At 38.0% G+C, this 23546-nt stretch overlaps 1 protein-coding gene across 3 annotated transcripts; it reads left to right on the top strand.

Annotated features, from left to right (window-relative positions):
- The first annotated feature begins 103 nt into the window (after positions 1 to 103).
- LOC137185818 (P2X purinoceptor 5-like) lies at positions 104 to 21661 on the top strand. 3 transcript variants are annotated; one of them, XM_067594218.1, is made up of 14 exons: positions 205 to 338; positions 743 to 799; positions 2826 to 2976; positions 11316 to 11387; positions 14144 to 14219; positions 14607 to 14703; positions 16585 to 16665; positions 16799 to 16940; positions 17371 to 17507; positions 17686 to 17779; positions 18146 to 18211; positions 18305 to 18387; positions 19484 to 19556; positions 20317 to 21661. In XM_067594218.1, the coding sequence occupies exons 3-14, from the start codon at positions 2911 to 2913 to the stop codon at positions 20326 to 20328; spliced, it is 999 nt and encodes a 332-aa protein (XP_067450319.1). In that variant the 5' UTR covers positions 205 to 338; positions 743 to 799; positions 2826 to 2910; the 3' UTR covers positions 20329 to 21661. The 3 variants fall into 3 exon arrangements, with proteins under 3 accessions (XP_067450317.1, XP_067450318.1, XP_067450319.1); XM_067594216.1 differs by lacking the exon at positions 743 to 799 and having other exon boundaries at positions 104 to 338; XM_067594217.1 differs by lacking the exon at positions 743 to 799 and having other exon boundaries at positions 106 to 338; positions 19484 to 19603.
- Positions 21662 to 23546: the final 1885 nt, after the last annotated feature.

Raw genomic sequence — 23546 nt, forward strand, 5'->3', positions numbered from 1 at the left:
GATGTCCCTCTGATTTTATTTTTAAGTAGGCCGAGCATTGTGTTATTTTGAAAGGTATTTCCGGATCTTGCGCCTGTTACTGATGCTGACTTGATGCTGGTGGTGGGGTGAAAAAGAGGGCGATGTTGGAATCTATTCGGCGTTTACCCTGAGCTGCTGCACTGAAGCTCTCCGCCGTGTGGACCTGTCTGTAGATGCATGATGGCCGGGAACGTCATGAAAGGACTTTTCTGCTCTTTATTCGACTACAAAACGGAAAAATACATTGTCGCCAAAAATAAGAGAGTTGGAGTTTTGTACAGACTTATTCAGTTATCTATCATCGGTTACTTAATTGGGTAAGCGAATTACTGAGTATTATAACCTCATTCCATATGTTGATCTAAATGACTTAACCATTTGCAAATGATCATAAAAGTCTATTAGTATAGCCTAGAGTTTGTTTGTTTGGAGTGTATGTTGATCATCATACTGTAGGCTATTTTTGTTAAAAACATGAGCAAAAAAGCAAATAAACTTAAATTCAGCAACTCACATAAACAAATTGGTAGCTGATACATTACTGTAGTAATATACTACACCTTAAGTGAATATAAAGGGACAGGACCAGGCAGTAGCCTACTAACTGCTATGAACTTATAATTTACATTCAAAATAGCTTAATTCAGCACCTTTGATGCTATAATCTTTTTCTGTTTTTTACACTAACAACTGTCACAGGACTTTTTTCTCTAATCTTCAGTGTACACCTGTGGCCTGCAGCAGAGCCCAGATAAAAAGGCTATGTTGGCCTAATCTAGTAAGTGAGAAAGTATGTGTTATTTATACAGCACATTTCTAGAGCAGAAGTCACACAGAGCTTAGTAATAAAAGGCAAAAAGAAACAGGCTTATATACAGGACATATAAGTGTGAAAAATAAAATGAAAGATAACACTCAAGAAATCAAGTTTTATAGTGTAGCGTTTTTATAATAGGGGAGAACAGGGTAATATGAGCCACTTTTTACATTTAATGATTTTACTGCAAAATAAAAGTGTATTTGTTTCAAATAATAGTTACTATATATACTTCAGGTTGTTGTGTACCCATGGAAATTAAAACAAGTTATCTAATTATTATGGTTTTCGAACAATGACCCATCAAAAAAAGTTAGTGCTATGGCACAACTTACACCAAGGTAGGGGTAAAATGAGCATGGGAATGGGGTCAATAGTGCTACCATTAAATACTGATATAAAAATGACACAAAATCCTACAATTTTGAGATAATTTTGAACTTTATGAATGCCATCAATTTAACAAAGGCAAAAACTCATACTTTCAATTAAAATTATATGTTTGTGTCCTGTTGTTCAACATGTTACCTCAACATTTTCAGTAAAGATTAAATTGTGATCTTTTTGTGTCCACTACAGAAAGAGTGTGTGTGTAAATGTGCTTTTGTGTATACAGACAGGTGACAAATTAAAGGAAAAACTGGTCCAGGTCTGAATGCTTCACCCCTACAGTGAGGGGATCTGGTGACTCTGTTATGCTTTGGGGGGCATTTTGCTGGCATGATTTGGGTCCACTTGTTCCCTTAGAGGGAAGGATCACTGCAAATCAATACAAACTTGTTGTGAGTGATCACCTTTATCCTATGATGAAACATTTCTATCCTGATGGGAGTGGCCTCTTCCAGGATGACAGTGCCACAGTTCACAGGACACGAGGGGTCACAGTTTGATGGGTATGAAAATGATATGAATCATATGTTATGGCCTTCGCAGTCACCAGATTTCAACCCAATTTTACACTTATGGGAGATTTTGGACCGACCCGTTAGACAGCGCTCTCCACCACCATCATCAAAACACCAGATGAAGGAATATCTTTTTTAAGAATGGTGTTCATCCCTCCAGAAGAGTTCAGAGACTGCAGAATCAATGCCAAGGTGAAGTGAACTGAAGCTGTTCTGGTGGCCCAACACCTTACTAAGACACTTTATGTCGGCTTTTCCTTTCATTTGTCACCTGTCTGTATGTACAGCATGTTTGCGTGTAGCTTAACAGTAGACAACACTTAGGTATTTATTCATCAACATTGTAACACTTGTAACAGGAATCAAACATGAACAGTGTCTCTAGTCACTAGAATATCAGAAAATAATTTTTGGGTGGTAAATTGAGCCATTGACTCCCCAATATCACTGGCACGATTTACCCCACAGCCTCCATTTTGACAAAACTGTTTCACACAGTGGCTCAGATCCACATTAATGCTGAGTTTATGACCTTGTTTTGTAGCTTACACTGACCTAAATTAACATGTAATAATGTCCAAAACTTATCTTTTTTAATTAAGATACAAGACTGATAACTTTAGTAACATGATGAATTCACTTGGCATGACAAAAATCTTTTTTTTTGCTCTGTTTTGCTGACCACTCTCTCCATGTGCTTCAGTCCAAGATGGACTGAGTAATGTGAACTATACTTTCTTAATTTGTGGTCACATGATTATTTTTGTTTTTGGTTACCTAGATAAAGGGAGTGGCTCATTTTACCCACCGGCTCAGTTTAGTTACATTTTAGTAGCACACCAAACAGTACCATAATACTTTTTTTTTTTTTTTTTTTTTTTAAAAAGTGTTTTACGAAACATTTCAGCTGTCTTTGGTAATTCATGTCTTTTCCTAAATCCCCCAAAAAGAGAGGATTTATTAAAAATGGCACACTACAGTAGATGCTTTGAACACATCTTTAAGCTGTTTCTTTTTTTAACATGCTGGTTGGTGTTGTTAAGGTTCACGCTGATTATTTTGAGAGCTGCTTTCACCCACAGGTGGGTTTTTGTAAGCAAGAAAGGCTACCAGGAGACAGATGAGGCCATCCAGAGTTCTGTCATTACTAAACTGAAGGGAACCTCAATGACAAACACCACTGAGTCTGGTCTGCTGGTGTGGGGGCCGGAGGATTATGTCATCCCACCGCAGGTAAAAACATCCTCATTGCAGCACCTACTGGTACATACTCATGTCAAATGTTTTCTCATATAGCCTAGTGGAATAAGTGGTTTGATTTAGACTAACAGTCATTTCATTTCAGTCATTTCATTTTTAGCAAGTAATGTTATTTTAAGTAATTAAGACTGAGTCAAAGACATGCACATAAGAATGGGTACATGAGGACATTAAAAAAAAACTTATTTTCTTTGTTTTGTTAACCAAATACAGACACTCAGACATGAGTAGATGCGTTAAAGGAATAGTTCAACATTTTGGGAATTGTGTTTTTTTGCTTTCTTGCCAAGAGTTAGATGAGAAGATCAATAACGCTCTCTAACCACCCATAAAACCTTAAAGGACAGGTTCACAATTTTCAAGTCTGCCTTTTCTTGCCATAATCATTCCTCCTGTTCATACTGGCCGTCAGAAGATCCTTTGTCATTGCAGCTGAAATATCTGAAATATTGTCTAGTCAGATGAGATCGGCAACTAAATACCAGACACACAGTAGTGTTTTCCAACTGCCTTTAATAACTCTATAAAGCATATCCATACAGGCTCCTTGACCTCTGCAGGAAGAGTGGAGCACCTTGAACATTTCACACAAACATTTTATACTTTCAGCTTCCACCCAACACAACCGTTAACACAAGCACCTTGTCTGCAGTCATACGTCTCTGTCAAGCACCTATTTCCTGTAAGGTAATCAATAACAATCCCATATATGGTGTAATGCCCATCCTATACAACTTTCAGTTCTTGCATTTACAACCCCAAATCAGAAAAAGTAGGGATGGTATGTTAAATTAAAATTAAGACTGAAAACAATGATTTGTACATTTTTTTGACCTATATAACATTGAACACAATACAACAGCACGTTATTTGATGTTTTATCTCACACTTCTTGCAAAATATTTCAAAAGAAGTTGCGACAGTGAAGCATTTACCACATTTTTATGTTGCCATTCCTTTTCACAACACATAAACGATGTTTGGGGACTGAAGTGATGAAGCGTTTCAGTTGTAATTTTGTCCCATTCTTCCTGCACACAAGTCTTAAAGTATGCAACAGTATGGGATGGGGTCTTCATTGTCACACATTCTTTATTGGGGACAGGTTGAGACCGCAGGCAGGCCAGTCCAGCACCCGTAACCATCTTCTTCCGCAGCCATGCCTTTGTAATGTGTGTAGAATGTGGTTTTGCATTGTTTTGTTGAAATATGCATGGGCGTCCCTGGAAAAGATGTTGTCTTGAAGGCAGCATATGTTGCTCCAAAATCTCTATGTACTTTTTGGCATTAATAGTGCCATTACAGAAGTGTAAGTTACCTTTGCCAAGGGCACTGACACAACCCCATACCATGACAGACCCTGGCTTTTGGACTTGTTGCTGGTAACAGTTTAGATGACAGTTCTTTGGTCCGGAGCACACAGCGTCCATTTCCTCCAAAAAAGACCTGAAATATTGATTTGTTTGACCACAATACATGTTTCCGCTGTGTAATAGTCCATCCCAGATGCCTCCAAGCCCCGAGAAATCGATGGTGCTTCTGGACACAGTTAATATATGGCTTCCTTTTGGCACTGTAAAGTTTTAATTGGCATTTGTGCATGTAACTACATATTGTAGTGCTTGACAAAGTAATCCTGATCCCATGAGGTTATATTGCTTATAGATGAAGGATGGTTCTTGATCCAGTGCTGTCTGAGGGTTCGGAGATCATGGTTATTCAACTTAGGCTTGCACCCTTGCCCTTTATGCACTGAAATTCCCCCAGATTCCTTGAATCTTTTAATTATGTTATGCTCTGTAGAGGCTGAAATATCCAAATCCCTTCCTATCTTTGTTTGACGAACATTGTTTTTAAACATATCAGTAGTTTTCTCACACATTTGTTGGAAAACTGGCAAACTGGTGCATCTTTGCTCCTAAAGGACTAGGCCTTTCCTAGATGCTGCTTTTGTACCAAATCACGATTACAATCACTTGTTGACATCACCTGTTTCAAATCACATCATTATTTAATTATTTTACCTCATTACTAGCCCTAAATTGCCCCCGTCCCAACTTTTTTTTCAAATGTGTTGCAGGCCTGAATGTATATTTACAAATGAAATGAAGTTGACCAGACAAAACATGAAATATCTTGTGTTCATACTGTCTGCAATGAAATACAAGTCAAAGTAAATTTAGAAATCACTGCTGTCTTTTTTTACTTACATTTTTCATACCGTCCCAACTTTTTCCGAGTTGGGTTTGTAGTTAGTAGTGTGTAATTTGTCCAATAGTACACTTCTAATATCTTTTTTTTCCTCCACAGTCCCCCTTTTGATTCAATTTGAAATCACACAATTCAATCACAAGTAATGCAGGTGTGTGGTGAGATGTGAGAAATAAAGAGCGAGAAAGCCGCAGCCTATACAATGCTATACAGAAGATGTGTGTGTGTGTGTGTGTGTGTGTGTGTGTGTGTGCGTGTGTGTGTGTGTGTGTGTGTGTGCGTGGGGTGTAAGTGAAAGAGAGGGGGTGGTGGGGGTTGCGTGGGATAATATTTGCTGTGTGCTTCTCTACAGTTGAATTCAAGACAATACACTTTCTTGGCATGAAAGAAAGTGTATTGTTAATATATGGCTTCCTTTTGGCACAGTAAAGTTTTAATTGGCATTTGTGCATGTAACTACGTATTGTAGTGCTTGACAAAGGTTTGCCAAAGTAATCCTGATCCCATGAGGTTATATTGCTTATAGATGAATGATGGTTCTTGATCCAGTGCTGTCTGAGGGTTCGGAGATCATGGTTATTCAACTTAGGCTTGCACCCTTGCCCTTTATGCACTGAAATTCCCCCAGATTCCTTCAATCTTTTAATTATGTCATGCTCTGTAGAGGCTGAAATATCCAAATCCCTTCCTATCTTTGTTTGACGAACATTGTTTTTAAACATATCAATAGTTTTCTCACACATTTGTTGGAAAACTGGCAAACTGGTGCATCTTTGCTCCTAAAGGACTAGGCCTTTCCTGAATGCTGCTTTTGTACCAAATCACGATTACAATCAGTAAGTGAAAGAGAGGGGGTGGTGGGGGTTGCGTGGGATAATATTTGCTGCGTGCTTCTCTACAGTTGAATTCAAGACAATACACTTTCTTGGCATGAAACATAATTTTGATGTTATTATACAATATTAGTTTATTATTTTTGTTTTGTTGTAATTGTTGTTATTCATGATGGTTTGGCAACATTTACTATTAATTTCTCTGCATAAACAATCCATAATTACTGAGTCAAATTTGACCCATAACGCATCAGAAGTAATTTTTAAAAAAATGTTTCTTCATTGGCATTAAAAAAAGATAATGATTAAAATGTGTTTTATTGTATTCAATAGATCATTGTAGAGGATGTATTGAAGCCTTGTTTTGATCAGAAAAAAATTAAAAGCATGTTTCACACATCTAAACTTGAAAATGGGTCAAATTTGACCCTCACACAATAGGAGGGTTATGTTCAGTTATGTGGATGGTTCTGTCTACCCAACCTGAGAGTTTTTATATGGGTTTTGTGGGTTGTCAGATGATGAGTTCACATGTGTTTCCATGTATCCTTGTCCGCTGTAGATAAATCTGTGTTTCAAAAGAACAAGTCCAGTATTTAGCTCATACTGATGTTCTTGGTGGAAAGTTCGGCGTGTTGTAAAGAGAAAACTCCTCTGTAATTTATAGTGATCAGTTCTTGAGCAAGCTGTGATCTTTCTTGCTGAGCAAGTCCATGGTCAATGCACTCAGTTTCTATTTCTAGCCACCTAGGAAGTGATACCTTATCCATAAATCTTTATCAGTTGGGTTTGAGTGTGACAGTGCAAATCACATTCTCAGCTTAGCAGGATGAGTTGAGGTGCCACTGCATCGATGAAATCAAGATACACTAGTCTGAGCCTTTACTGCCCTGCTCATCCATAGGGGGTTGAGGTTGCTGTCCCGCCCACTTGCTGGGGTCACCTGCGGCCTTTCTGCAATGGCTGGCATGGATCCAGGTGGCTCTTTCCGCAATCTTTACTGCAGAGTTGATTACCAGTAGAACCTGGAATGGGCCTGTCCCATGTTGTTTTCGCCAGTTCCACCGTTTGCAGTCCTTAACAACCACCTAGTCTCAGAGTGAGAAGGAGACCTTGTAGAGGAGTTGGCAGTGCTGCTTTCACCTGAGTATGGATAGACTTTAGAGAGTTGGAGAGGTTAATGCAGTAATGCAATAGAATCATCAAACCCCTCTCTCCTTGGGGCGTGTAATTGCCCAGGAGAAGACATCCCTGTGTTCATGGGTCTCCCATAATTATATCAAATGAGAACAAACCTGTTTTAGGTTTGCCGTGTCACCTCATGCTCATTAGCATTCAGGGGACGGCTTTTACCCAATTGAGCCCTATTTCATCACACACTTCAGCCAGTTTGTTTTTGATAAGATAAGAAAACGAACATTTTGGCACAGTTTTCACTCTTGTGTAATAGCATTCTGCTGGGCTTCAACCAGTTCAGCTAAGGAGACAGAAAGGATTATAGGAAAAGAAATGTTAGACGTTTGCATTGCAGTTTGGATTGGAGCTTGTGCAGCTGCTTTTAGTGCTGCATCTGCACTTACATTTCCTCTTGACACTGAATCTTATACTTAGGTGTATGCCTCACCCTTGCACACAGTCACTTCCTGTAGGAATAAAGTCATATTCAGACAAAAATAAAATGTTGCGGTGCACCGCCGCAGGGTTGAGCGGAGGTGTGTGAGGGTATGGGCATGTTTGTGCTCTAGAGTGTAACTGGTGTGAAATAATAAGAAAATAATGTTTCATTGATCTGATTCACTGGCTTTCTCGCTAACTCTGCTCCCTTTCTTCATTCACTCTCTATCTTACTTGACCACAGCTGCTCTCTCTCTCTCTCTATCTCTCTCTCTCGCTCACTGGTGCTCTCAGCTCACTCTCTCTCTTTCTCTCATCTTTTTTAAAAGGAGTTGGAAAGCCGACAGCAGAGCCTAACTTTACTTTTATTTACTGTTATCAAATGAAAGGAAAATGTCCTCCCCACTTCTTAGTAACGTCTTTGTATTCCCTCATGGAAGGTTTTAGCTCTGATCAGTCTGATCACGACTGTCATTAGCTACTGCAGCATGACACTGTGGTGCCGCAGCCTGAATACACTAACCCCATTGAAATGAATGGGAGGACTGGTGTTTTTGCTGCACCGCCTAATTTGGTCTGAATACAGCCTAAAATAGACTCTAGCAGGTTAGAAACTAGTGATGCATGCACTATTTGTTTGCCAGTTGATGTTCTGCACTCATCAACTCTGTACAATGTCCCAAAATCATGTGAAACCCTGAAAGTATACTTGCTGTCTGTATAAATGGTGACCTTTTAGCCTATATGATTCACCATCTCCCTCTGTTGGGAGAAGTGTAGCAGGGTTAAGAATAGTGCAACGAGTTATTGTAACATTTGGAAGGTTCAGCACATTATTGTGATCCATCATTCTGGCAGGGGTCAAATGGTTAGTTTTCTGCTTGAGGCTAATAGGGCTAGTGATGCAGCTGCATCCAATCTGGAGGAGAAGTAAGCAACAGGTCTGAGTTTATGCCCATGCTTTTGCAGCAACACAGAAGACATAAAAACTTTTTTTTTTTTTTTACATACAATCTTTGATGAGGGTCAGGGAGGTCCAGTGTAGGGGCTACAGTCAATGCTTGTTTGAGTTTCATAAAACTGTCCTGTCCTTCCTCAGTCCAGGTCAGTGTGTTTGTAGGTCTCAGTCCATGGTCATGTGCCATGCTCTGCAGAGGCTATGCAATATGGGTGGAGTCAGGGAACCACTGCCTACAGTAGCCCATCATGCCCAAAAATTCCAACATTTGCTTTTTGGTAATTGGTTTTGGAATTTTCAAGATGACTTGGACTCTGTCATCTGACAATTTCTAACCGTCATGGGAAATGATGCGACCTGGCAAGGTTACTTCCTCTTTTACCCACTGCAGTTTAGAGAGGCTGGCTTTGTGGCTTTGTGCATCTAGATATTGTAGCGGTGCCACTGTGTCAGCCTGACAGGTCTGTTTGCTCTTGGAACACAAAAGCAGATCATCTACATACTGGACCAGTTTGCTACCACACAGAGGATAAAATCCTTTCAGATTTTCATGTAATGCTGCTGAATAGACAGCAGGTGATTCAACATGTTCTTGACACATACTGTACGTGTGAAAGGGTATGTCTTGTCTTTGAATGTGAATGCAAACCAAAACTGTGAATCAGGGTGAATTGCAATGCTGAAAAATGCATTTGCTAGGCTCATCTACCACTTTTAAATCTTGGACAAACCTCCAAGCCCTATGTTGGCCTTCCTGTTGCGCCTTTTTGACAGGAAAGATAGATGTGCACACAGGTGAATCTGGACATGGCACAATTACTCCCTTTTCTAGTAATGCATTAAAATTGGTGTTATTCCTTCTATAGCCTCTGGTTTAAGTGGATACTGGGTTTTGCATGGTCTGTAATCAGATTTTAGGTGTGACAATTAAAGGTGCTGCATTCTTCATCAAATCCACATCATATTTGTGTTGGGTCCATAGTTCAGTTGAAACATCTGCCAGCCTTAGATAAGAGACAGTCAATTATGTTATTGGTGTGCTGACATAATTTTGGCCTCTTTGTGAGGGTAGATGCACTGCATGTAATCCCACAAATATAAAACCAAATTATTTATTGTGTATGTTTGTCACGGGTGAGTAAAATATTCCTCCCTTATTTGTCCAGTCATAAATGTCATTGCAGCATGTCACCTATGGTGCAACATCCTTACACTTTTTGTTTGTGGTTTTGTTAGAGACACATGTGGATCAACAGAGGATTTCAGACACCTTTTGACATCATCAGTTCTCTGCACAAAATCCATTTCCCCAAAACAGATGGGCACCAGTTAGCAAACCTGACTCTTTTCCTTCTCGAAACCACTATTTCTCAAATCTTTCATCTGGTCCTGGTGTGTGTTTGACATAAGCAGTGCAGTGTAAATCTTGAATTTGCATGTGGTTTATCCCACTGGTTACATGTTTAGCAAAATATCTCTTCCTGCCACTAACAATTTGGTTACTGCTAATTCTGCTGGTGGAATAATTTTTGAAACCATTAGCATTTCTGTATCATGGAGTGTATGTGTGTGTGTGTTTTCTAACCGTCTGCCAGGCTCCTTCCTGCCCCCCCCACTTGTCGATAGCCAGTCCCTCCTCCTCGGTCTCCTCTCCACGCTCCGTCCCTTGAATTGTTCACTTTCACTTGCATGGAATATCCTGGTCTTGTGGCCAGGCTGCATCACCAGTTCCTTCCACATAACCCCAGCCAATGCCCAGTTTATATTTCAGCAGTTTCTGAATTTCTCCTGAAGTCAGGCGATGTTGGCATATTAGTTCCTGGAGTTTTCCTCAACAGGTGCCCAAATGAACATTGAAACAGGTTTTCCCTTCATAATGCACTTACAATGTAAGTGATGATTGTCGCCGTTGTCCAAATTAGTCAAGTAGATATCTTTCAGTGTTCTTTTTAGTGCCAAAGTTGCTCTTTTTGATATTATACTTCCACCGCAGCTCAACAGGGAAACACTGTGCAAGAAAACACAAAGAGGGAATTTGATGCTAAAAAGACTGTAAATGTGGCAGATATCCATTTGATATGACTAACTCAGACTGCTGAAGCCTCATATAAGCTTCACATCAACTTTTAAATGCATTTTTGTACAAAATGACTGTTGACACACAGCGGATTTTGTGCCCCATCACTTACAGTGAAAACACATTTGAAGGGGATGTTTTAACAGCCAGTATGAATAGGAGGAATGATTACAGCAAAGAATACTATGGACATCTGACTGTTGTCTTAAGAAAGGCTTGAAAAATTGTGAACCTACCCTTTAACTTGTTTTTACATTTCAGTTTTTGTATGGATGAAACAACCTAGATATAATGTGTTAATTCAGATCAATCAATAGGCTTACTTACTGGCAGTCAGGACAGGCAAAGATCTTGAACAAGGAAGCAAGTCAAGCAGTTCAAACATAGTTAGTTTTAAATCAGCATAACACTGGTTACAGGATACAGGCAGGCAACCAAGCAACAGATATGATCTAGTAAATGGGGGTGCTGGTAGTATAACCAAGGGCATTGGTCTGCAGGCAGCAGCAGGGTCAGATGATGTCCGTTGGATAGGAGTGAGAGAGGGAGGCAGTTCAGGTGTCAAAATGACATGGTTGTGAATATAAAGACCAATTTACAATGTTTTCTCTACATTTAGGGTGAAGCTGTCTTCTTTATTGTAACCAATTTCTTAGAGACGCCAAACCAGAAGCTTGGATACTGTGCTGAGGTGAGACTTGATTGAAGTGTAAACTATTGAATGTATGTTTGACTACTGTGCCAGTATTTCCATGAGAAAACTGAACGCCCAGAAAACTGCAGAAAACTCACACACACTTTCAGTGACAGCTGAGAGAGAACTTAATGTTTTTGTAGTGAGCATGTATTGTAGTGTTGGTCATATTTCAATGAATCCTCATCTTTTTGTTCTGGCTGATGAATAATATTTTACGTCCAATTTGCTAGTCATTATTTTGATATTTGAAAAAGAGTAGTAGTGAGTGTGTTAGTGTGCATATCATTTTCTATTCATTTCAAAAACATCTAAATCCATTTTAACAATCTAAGAAAGGTTCTACAGACGAACCTCTGATAGATAAACATCAGACAATATTAGTGTTTAATCCCCTGTTCATTTTATCTTTAGGCTGTATTTTTGGCCAACATAGATTTTGAGGGGACAATCTAAGTGAATGACCAAAGATATTTTTCTTTGCACAGCTACATCAAAGCTCCATAAGCCTTTTTTAATATATATATATATATATATATATATATATATATATATATATATATATATATATATATATATATATATATATATATATATATATATATATATATATATATATATATATATATATATATATATATGTATATATAATTTTAATAGTCAGGACAGACTTAGCTCTGGCCATCAGATCCATAATAACACAGTTGAAAGGTTTGGAGAATTGTTTAGGGGATGTACTTTGCTTGCTCCTCAGGGTAAATATGAGGTTGTGTTTTCAACTTTCAGTATGCCTAACAACATCAACGTTTCCTCTCATGCTGCTGTTTTCAGTCATTCTTCACGTTAAAGTGCCACCATTGCCTCTGTCTACCAAAACAAAGTTGTTATGATCATTATCAGGATGCATATTTTGTTTTGTTGGACACAAGGAAACCTGTGAGTTTTCAGCAATAGCTGGAGGACATGATGTACTGTTTAGTCACTGTGTACTTTCTACAAAACCCCCTCAGCTCGCAGTTTCAAGCTGTCCGAGACTAACTGTTTATTTTAAAGTTGCTTTATTTACTCTCCACTGTCTGACATCTGATCATCTGGAAACTATTCCAGCCAGCCATGTTTCAGAGATACAGTAGGCCATGTATGACTGAGGTTAGGGAAGAACTGGTAATGACCTGTGTTGTACTTAAGTGTAAAGTAAACTGAAAACATCTATACTGAAATAACCTCATATGATTATCTCTCTGTTATCTGTCTCCACAAATGGTTGCTTGAGCCAATATTAAAATGCCATATTGGAGAAGACTCATATTTTATGTAAATTTAACAAAAATCAATCAATGACATCTATCAGTGGGATGGTTGTGTCCCACTTCCATACCAAACACTAACTCTTAGCAGAGTTTGAGTATTCAGTGTGTCTACACTGGAAAAGTGAAAAACTAAGTACACCTAAAACAGTCAGTATGCAAACTAAACAACACTTGATTCTTGAATGTGTTGTTGATGTACAAAAGAAATGAAAGTGGTACAATACTCACAGCTGCTTATAGCAAAAAATGAAGAAAACGTACATTAATTATTACTTTATTAATAGATTATTATTTTTCATAATAAATTACAAATGGTGGTTACAGTTTCAGAAAGATTGCAGACAACAAAAAATTAACATGTTGAATATCTGTAAAAAAAAAAAAAAAAAAAAACCCCATCATAAACACTTTTATCTAATTAAAGTTTAAATTAAAGTTGAATTGGCAGTGACATTCTAAAGTTGCAGTTTTATTGCCGTGAGATGGTGCACATATAATTTAGCTGTATACTATAAAAATTAGTATGCTGTATACAGTTAGTATGTGTCATGTTATTGGGATGCAGCATTTGTTTTGAGTAAAGGAAGCCTACAGACATTTACACATTGCAGCAACCCCATAAAGTCACTATAATTTAGAAATCCATGATGAGTAGAGAAACAGAGTAAGATTGACTATGGCTGATCAGTAGTCCCTCCTGACTTTTCCAGTTAAACAACAAATGGCTCCCATGGTGGTACAGCCATTACAGTCAGAGGACCAGCGATCTGCATTATCTTCCTAGCACTTCGTCATAACAGAAGACTTTTAACTTTTAACAAACGCTGATACCCCCTTCTTCTTTCTGTGAGTGTGTTGCTTCTATTCATCACTTCCCTCGGCTGCAAAAGTACAGAGGGTTCCTGGTATGTAAACTTAACCACTCTCGGTTCTTGCCTTCCTGCCTGCAGCCAAGAAGAATAGCAAAGCTGTACTGCACAAGTACTACAAAGGCATAAAACACTGTTCTTGTAAACATTTTGGATCTCATCAGTGGCAGTGCCCCTGCTTCTAACAGCTTGCACAGTTCAGTGGGAGCCTTAACTGTCATGTTCCAGCCAGCTGCTGTCAAGCGTCGCTAAAACAGTTTTCAAGTTTCTCATGTGTTATGAAAAGGGCACAGACATATTGGAGCTCTGAAGTATCTCATAATGTTTACTTACTAAGTAGAAACTATGAGAAACTAAGTCGAAAATTATATTAAGTTAAATTGAATTTCATGATGTCATCCACAGCAAATGAGGTTTTTGCATCTCACAGTGTGACTCCTGTAACAGGGGTCTTGAGATCACAATGCATTTAATTCCTGAATCAAGTTCTATGCTAAAAAAAATGAGAAAAATGGTTAGTTATGGTTAAAGTGCTTCTTGAACATTTGTCTTTTTATATGGTGTTTGCTCCCAGAGCCCCAAAGTGCTGGATGGACACTGTCAAAATGACAATGACTGTGAAGATGGAAAGATGGTGGTGGCTGGTCATGGTAGGAAATCACAGATTTCAAATTGCCCATAAGTTGATTGACTTAGTGCCATTCAAAAAATGATTTGCATCTAAATTCAGGAAGGTTAAATTATGTCTTGGTGTCACAGTCTTATCCAAATAAATTAAAATGAGTGCAACATGTATGATACAAAATAGAGTAACACACATGGTAATAAGAAAGACAAGGAATATTGTCAGAAATACTTTCCTTGAGTTACCTTAGTTTCTGTCTGTTCAAGGCTATGGGCCAAATGTCACTGAAATGAAATTTGAAAATAATTGGAGAATTTTTTCAGAATTTATTCAAATTCACATGTAATGCCACTTCACGTGTGATGAGCTGCATGACTCATAAGGCAGGTTTTGTTCCACTGTTTTTCTTAAGGAGTCGAGAGTGGCCGATGCTTAAGAGAGGATGAAAACTCGAATGGTACCTGTGAAATCTTCGGCTGGTGTCCCATTGAAAGACGCTTCAAACCACAGTAAGCAATGCAGCTGCATGAAAACCCTTGCAGGCATGAAAAAAATTAAGCTATTAATTACTCTTTCTCTATAATAATCATGGATGTATTATAAGAGCTGGATACCGGACGGAAATGGTGCCCATTCAGTCCAATAACAATTGCTTGGCTGGCGCATACGCCAAAAAAGGTTTCTAGCCTCTGGGTTTGCTTCTGCGTTCTGCAGCCCACTGAATATGTGTAGTGGTGTTTCTCTCGCTCAGCCAACAGACTTTACATTGTGATGATTGAGATTTTTAAATTGCTTTTCTCGGTTCAAGGAAAGTTTTACAAATATAAAACCTCCATAGATCAAAAATTCATAATAGAAAGAGTCATAATTGACCTTGTTTGTATTTCAAGGTGTCCTGTCAGCAGTTTTACAGACATCTCTTTTACAATGGTGGTCTATGGGGAAAATGCTTTGTAATCTGCAAGGGGATTTTTCACTGCAATACTGCGAGTGACCACTGGGAAAAATTGGCTGCAAGACTGAGTGGCAGTGCCCCATCCAGCTCTTATTATACATCCATGATTCTAATGGATTTGATTACCTGCAAGCATGCACACACATCCAGGTGAGGTCATGAGACAACTTTGCATTTCCAGTTTTGTTGATTTACTACATATTTTAATTTCAGTTGAAGGATAACATACTCTTTTATTGGTTGAGAATAGTTTTTATGAGTTGAGAATATTCAAGATTTCTTGATTTTAAAAGGCAGAACTCTGTTGGAAATGTGTTAAAATTGCATAGTGGCAGAAAACAGTTTTTAGTTAGGTGTCGTTTTTTTCTTTCTTTTTTTTTTTAACATGAATTAGTAAATATCATCAGGTCACCATTTTAATTCGTCTCAGCTCAGTTGCAGGCTATGCTGTATTTAATGCAAGCAAATGTTAGCATGCATGTGATAGATAAATTATCAATAGACTGAGGTTGGTTGAAGTTAAGTGTCTCTTTAATTCAAACAACACACATGTTACAGACACGGAGAGTCTGCAGAGTCTCTGTGGAGAATTCTGAAGAGGAAAGGAAATTCACTGGTATATATATTGATAGCCTTGGGAGGCACCTTTAGCTGTTTACAGATTCCTACCAGACCTAGACAAAGCTTTACAGAGCTCTCCCTTCCACATGATATCTATATGACTTTGTCCTGCTGTTACCCTCGGGCCCTGCAGTCCAATATATATATATATATATATCCTTGCATGGTACACAATGTAGGCTACAGATTTTTCTATCACATGTTAATGTTGTCATTGTTCTATGAGTATGTTAGCATGTTTAAATAAGCAGTTAGCACAAAGCACTAGCAGTTAGCTAGCATGACTAGACTTGTTAACCTCACACAAGAAGTCAAACACCAAGACAAACATAAAACATGTCAATAATATACAAGAATAACTATATTTACATGAACAAAATATTGCGTTTTTTGCCCTTATTCCAAAAAGGACAATATTCATACTAAGCTGTTTACATGGCTAATGAAAATGAAAATTCCACTAATATTCCCATTTACATGCAGCCATGCATACTCCGATGAAAATAGGATGATGGATCATCATATTTCATTTCATTCTTTCATTTGTTCAACCACCCTTGTGAAAAGGCTGGTGTTTGGATATTTGCACATATCCAAAAACAGAAACAGAAAAAAACAGAAACCACCTCTTTAAACTTGAAGTCATTTTGCATTGAGTTCCTCAAGAAGTGTACCAGAAGGTCTTTTGGTTTATTCATTTCTGGCTATAAGGTTAGATAACAAGAACAAAATGGTGTAAATGTAGTGGTGACACATTTTCTGTTTTTTTTCAAGGTACATAATGTGTGTCAAATCCTCATGTTTTTTTTTACAGAGGGCCTCTGCTGACGAGCGCTGAAAACTTCACCATCTACATCAAGAATTTCATACAATTTCCTAAATTCAAATTTGTAAAGTAAGTCTTCTTTTAATGTGTTCATAAAACTGTGTTCATTTTTTAATGTGTTAATAAAACTGATCAGGAAACAGTGATGAAAACAGGAAACAGTGTGCACACTCTGTACTGCTGTGCTTTTCTTAACTCTGAGGTCCAACGTTCTGGAAACATCTAATGAATCCTATTTGAAGAAATGCCGATACGATGAAAAGCTCCACCCTTACTGCCCCATCTTTCGCCTGGGAGACATCACCAGACGAGCAGGACACAACTTCCAGGACATGGCCACGTTTGTTAGTGCTCTTTTCAACGACTAGATATAGTCAAGAGTTACTTTATATGCTGTGTAACTTTAAACCTTTAACTATGACAGTATGTCAAGAGCTGAACTTTACACAGAAATCAGTCCTGGTAGATTTTACCAGAGTACACAGAAAAGACAGTTTGTTAATTTGACCTTTTTTGTAACTTGCTCACAGTTACCCCAGAATGAATGATGAAGCATACAGCAAAATACATTTAGCAATATACAGATAATTTCTCAGGTTTATGGATTTTATTTTTCTATAATTTAGGTTATCCTTTATGTTCAGAATCATGATGAGGGAGTATTGAGACAAAACTGTAGAAAATCCTGAGAAAGCACCACAAGAATCCTGTTCTGAACAATTATTTACATACTATAGATGCCACAGATGATCACATTCGTTTTATGTTTTCCAGGGTGGCTCCATTGGCATAATGATACAGTGGGATTGTGACCTTGATAAAGGCTACTCCAGCTGCCATCCACAGTACCACTTTACTCGCCTGGACGTCAATGTCTCCAACAAGAGCATCGCAATGGGATTCAACTTCAGGTGCACCTCAGTTACATACTGCCTATGTTGTACAGACATTTACTTTCTCTTCAACAATGTAGTTATCTTTATTAACATTTGATTTGACGGAAGAGAAAATAAATCTGTATTGTCATATAATACTTTTACAATTAGTTGTACTCTCACGGCTTCATATCGTCCCTTTATTTTTCAACAGACACACTCGGTATTTTAAAAATGCTGCTGGTGTGAGCTATCGATCTCTATTCAAAGTCTATGGTATCCGATTTAACATCATGGTGCATGGGAAGGTATGGAAAATCTGTTTTTCAGGGTGTTGGATGAAAGAGATGAAATTTTCTGTCAAAACAATATGATGTTTTAGGATTTTAGTGAAAACAAACTGACAAAGGTTTGTCGGATCCTGGTTTATATGCAACGTTGAGATAAAAAGATGCCTTGTACTCTTCTTGTCTTGTTATCTTTTATTTCGTCATACAGTACCATGTTGCAAGACTGTTATATACAAGTCTAGGTTCTGTCACAAACAATCAACATGACATCACATTCAGAGACATGTTTAATGAATAAAAGACAGACATAACCTTATAATTCAATATGTATGTGATGATTTTTGTGTTTTAAAAGAAATTATCTTGCATTTCTGCTGTTTGTAGGCCGGGAAGTTCAGCATCATCCCAACAGCCATCAATGTAGGTTCAGGACTGGCTTTGATGGGTGCTGTAAGTACCATTCATAATTTAGTTTTAGAGAGCTGCACAGGATGTTTTGTACTTTGTCACAGTTACATCACTGGATCAAACTTGATTTAACAGGGAGCTTTCGTCTGTGACATGGTCCTTCTCTACATAATGAAGAAGGGCACCGCGTATCGAGAGAGGAAGTTTGAAGGATGCAGGTATGAAACACACAAGTACAGCTACGGATTTTCATATTTCCCTGTATTTATATAAACACACATCACAGCACTTAAATTAGATTGCATGAGGGAAAGTGATAAAGATATTAGTGAGAGGAATCAGCATGGGTCACGATGGAGTGAGAGGTTCTTTAACCAAAAGAAGAATGCTATTTCCTGCATTTATACACATTTCTATCAATCTACCAATTAACATATTGTGATGGAATGTGTTATCCTTCCTTTCATTCAAATGCTATGTATATAGCTGCATTATTAATGCAATATCCCTACCCTATTTTCAACTTCCTCAATAGAAACAAGATTCAAGACAAGATACTTGATATTTTATGATTAATGAAATGTTGTATTTCCATTTTAACTAAAAGATAACTCCTTTTCAAGCGTGTTTTAGAATCATATTAACTTAAAGGAAAAGCATACATTTTTTTACTCATGCACAGGTGGTCATAATTTTCTTGTGGATAATAAAGACCTAAAAGACCACAAAGACCCAGTTTGAACCATGTAATACCACTGTGATGACAAAGTGACACCAAAGATTTGAATGATGTGTCACACGATGCATATTATGGCCAATATTAAATGCTGTAATGAGCTGATTAATATTTGTTGTGATCTTGAAAGAAACACTGTAAAAAAAGGGAGCACATACACACACATACTCACCTAATATAATTGCTCTGATATAGGAAAGTGATGGACAACAGTTTTCTAAGTCTGGAAAGTACAGAACAAAGATATTTGACCTTTGGTGTTGCAGTGGTGAAGCACAGAAGATTAATTTGTATTTCTATATTTTATACATTTAGACAATATTATTCCTCTGAAAAACTTCAAGTTGTAGCAAGGAGACTGAAACATTATGTGGGTCCATTTCCATTCATTGTCAATGGGACAACTATAGTTACACTATAGCTCATTTAATTTCTATTTCTGCTGTTATAAACTGGATATGTTTAACATGTTTAACACATGTAGAATTTTAGCACATCTTTAGCTGTTCTTGGCTACGGTTATTCTGTTTTGACATATGGCTTATCTGCAAAAGGCACAATTTGTCTCTGTTCCACAGAAATTCAAAGCCAGCATCCAAAGACAACGGTGTGGAAGACAGAAAGGGCGCCATGGATCAGGAGACTATGACAGTTTAGTCTTTTACTCCAAGAGACGAGTTTGTAACACGCCCCTGTTGGTAATAGTATAATAATATAAATATACAGACGGGTGACAAATTAAAGAAAAAACTGGTACAGGTCTGAGTGCTTGACCCCTACAATGAGGGAATCTGGTGGCTCTGTTATGCTGGGGGGGGCACTTTGCTTGCATGGTTTGGGACCACTTGTCCCCTTAGAGGGAATTGTCACTACAAATCAGTACAAAGTTGTTCTGAGTGATCACCTTTATCCTATGATGAAACATTTCTATTCTGATGGGAGTTGTCTCTTCCAGGATGACAACACCCCCATTCATAGGGCACGAGGGGTCACTGAATGCTTTGATGGGTATGAAAATGATGTGAATCATATGCTATGACCTTCACAGTCACCAGATCTCAACCCAATTGAACAATTGAGGGAATATCTTTTTGAAGAATGGTGTTCCCTCCCTCTAGTAGAGTTCAGAGACTGTAGAATCAATACCAGTGCACATTGAAGCTGTTATGTGGCACATGGAGGCCCAACACCTTATTAAGACACTTTATATTGGTTTTTCCTTTCATTTGTCACCCATCTGTATAACAATATTATATGAAAACAACAAATACCAGTACAGTTAAAGGTTCTATATGTAGAATTGTGAAGCAATTTACATGCATTGATTGTTTTTTATTGCCAATGAGTGAACAGGTAGTAATGTAATGTAAAAAATGAGACCTTCCCTGACTTTCTCGGTTGTCTGTTACAGCCTGTGGACTGATTTCTATGTGAAGGACCCGGGCTGTGAAAATCCACCCGAAGTGATGTTTCTGCATGCTCCCTAGTGCCTTGCCTCTCTTCCGCTAATGTCAACAAAAGGCCAGCATGATGACACAACAACACAAAAAAGATGGTGCTATCCGACTAGAAATACCCTGCACATATTAAAACAATATTATTGCCTCAACAAAGAAGCAGAAAACAAGCTCCAGAGCGATAGTAGAACATAGCTTACCCCTTTTGTTTTTCTTATTGGTAGTCCAAAGTTCGTAATAAGCACATGTTTCACAACAAAACTGCAGCATGTTGCTTCTCAGCCACAGCTCACTGAGCCCACCAGTGTTTAATGAACACGGCTGGTAAAAACAGTTGGTGGTTTGCAGCTCGGGTCAGGTTCGGTTGGTTGATAAACACATGTTTGTGTGAGTCGGGCAGTGTGGATTGGCTCTCACCGGACAGCAGCCACAGCGCAACAGAAGCCTCTGTGTGTATGTTTGTGTGTGAGCGAGTGAGTGTACGTACATACAGCGAGGGGATTGACTGATTGGGAGTGAGAGATGCTTTGCTGAAACACGGTGCATAAACACAACGTTAGAGATCTTTTATGTAATTATGAGAAGTGTAAGCAAGGAAAAATACGTAAAATAAGTAAGCTCTTTAGAATAGAAAAATGTGAAAATATTGTATCTGGAAGACATTGTTAAAAATTTGCAAGATATGAAGGATCAAGATAAGGCAAGCGGTTTTTTAGTTAATCGTTAGAAAATGAATTTGACCATTACAACTGCTTCGTTACTTGAATGTGCCAAAAATGTTTTAACAAAACTGTTTTAACTAAAAATCAGATTTGCAGATTTCTGAGTAAATATAGACTTTCCATATGATTATCATGATATACGTGTGTTGTGATCTCACATTGCTATGAATGTCCTTTGTGTTTATTGATCTGTCCTCTATCAATATTTATGGATAGATTGAAGGGAAATCTGTAGGTGGACAGAAGATAGATGTTCTGTGAATATATAACATGCTAAAATGATTCGACAGTGTCGGTCTGTCCGATATTTATTGTTGTTGAAGGTCTGGGGTGCTGGTGTGATGTATTGAAGATTACATTGTTTAATGCTTGTTTTTGCAATGACTAAAAATTCCAATAAAGGGAAAATACCTCATACACGAATCAAGCTTTAAGTGCCAGGTGTCAGAGTGGTTCACCATTTCTGTGTTTTTTGTTTACCTACTTAACTTTTTATATATTTATTAATTATCAAAGAATAAAGCTTCACATGTCATCTGAGTAAATGTGCAAATTAAAGTTTTAATAAGAAACATGACATGTTGTGTGGTATGAATGACTTTATCGTTTATTATAATACTACTAACACACAAGAAGAGTTACTGTGCCGCAGTAGAAAACATTGGTCCGCAGTTTCCGTGTGTGTTTCACGGCTGGCTGGTTGAAGTAGGTGTAAACACTCAAAGCTGATAACAAACCTTCACAAACAGTACATATTCAAACACAACGTAGCCTTAGGCTGTCTACACATGGTCTGTGGCAGAATTGCAGTGAAGAAATATCTTTTGTTTACGTGCTGTAACTAATCACACACAATATTTTTTCCTTGAAATGAACTGTGACAACGAGTAAATCCTGTTCTTTGGTAAACATTTCGGGGGAAGTGTGACTAATAACACATTCATCTGTTATCTACTTACCTTCCTTCATTTATTTTTAAACCTATATTCAGCTTTAATATGACTCAGACCAGTAAGATTGAAATGATAGTAAAGAAACAATATCTCCTGCTGTACTGTGACAGAACCTGACAGTATCACTCAGCATTGCCTTCTAGCTTCACATGGTTTATCGTCATTGCTCGATAGGGCTCATTCAGGTGGTCACCCACAGAACAGAATATGTTTGTGGTGTTGTCAGCATTTAAAAATTACATTTAAAAAAATGCAAAAGCAGTTCACTGGAAAATCCACAGACCTTGAAATTGCACCTGCTCGGTGAGTTGTAATTTGAATACCCTCACAACAAACTCGACAACAATAAAAGCTCAGATAGAACCAAAGGCAGCTTGGAAGGCGTTAAAAACACAACACCTAAAATCTAAAACTTGAAAATATGTAAGGAAGAATTTGTGTTTTGGGTAAAACATGTGAACATTTGGTTCCGACCTACCAAATGAAAAAACTCAATTTATGATTCAGAAACTAAATCTCACAGTCTCTATATTGGTGCTCCTATGTTTTCATTTCTCCATAATTAAACAGAATATTTGTTTTTTGTTGTGTTACTTTAGATACTAAATCCTCATGCGTGCACTGTCTTGCACTTCCACATCAATGCCTATAGATGTCACTAAAGGGCAACTGAGCTTTCATGCCGTTGTCACCTTCAGCAGCAACTCACAGCTGGAAAGTTTGTAGATCTGTAGAGGAGGTTTTACAGTTTATCTGATGTATTATTAAAGCTACTTAGTGACTCTTATATTGTAGAATTTCAAAGTAGCAATGTACAGTGTAATATGATCCTTACCTACTGCATAAAGTATGATATATACTTAGGAATATTTATGAAACAGCTATTTTCTGCTTTCAGATGTGTGCCAAGCTGTTTTCTTGACTGGTTAAGTGAATAAAGCATCTTAACATTTCCTGTATTGTGCTGTATGACATATGAGGGAGTTACTGAATTGTACTGTTTGCAAACTGAATTTCTGCTGCAAAAATTGGGCTAAAGTGACTGCAAACATGCTGTAAGACACTGAGACATAATGTTAATTCAGTGCTTTCACACAGAGCCACCACATCAAACTCAGGGAAACATACAGCAAAATAGAGTGTTAAAGGAGATACAAACGGGTGACACGTTTAAGGAAAAGCCAGTACAGATCTGAATGCTTGACCCCACATTGAGGGGGTCTAGTGGCTCTGTTATGCTGTGGGGGGCATTTTGCTGGCATGGTTTGGGTTCACTTGTACCTTTAGAGGGAAGGGTCACTGCAAATCAATGCAAAGTTGTTGTGAGTGATCACCTTTATCCTATGATGAAACCTTTCTATTCTGATGGGAGTGGTCTCCTCCAGGATGATGACAATGCCTCCACCCACAGGGCACGAGGGGTCAATGAATGGTTTGATGAGTATTTAATGATGTGAATCATATGCTATGGCCTTCGCAGTCACCAGATCTCAACCCAATTGAACACCT

Source organism: Thunnus thynnus, chromosome 7 (assembly GCF_963924715.1).
Source record: "Thunnus thynnus chromosome 7, fThuThy2.1, whole genome shotgun sequence".
Lineage (NCBI taxonomy): Eukaryota > Metazoa > Chordata > Actinopteri > Scombriformes > Scombridae > Thunnus > Thunnus thynnus.

Bases quoted from the DNA above. Each gene is read 5' to 3' on its own strand.
- LOC137185818 (XM_067594216.1), top strand. From the start codon at position 199: ATGATGGCCGGGAACGTCATGAAAGGACTTTTCTGCTCTTTATTCGAC. The intron at 339-2,825 runs GTAAGCGAATTA...TTTCACCCACAG, and splicing joins ATCATCGGTTACTTAATTGG to GTGGGTTTTTGTAAGCAAGA. The intron at 14,220-14,606 runs GTAGGAAATCAC...GTTTTTCTTAAG, and splicing joins GATGGTGGTGGCTGGTCATG to GAGTCGAGAGTGGCCGATGC.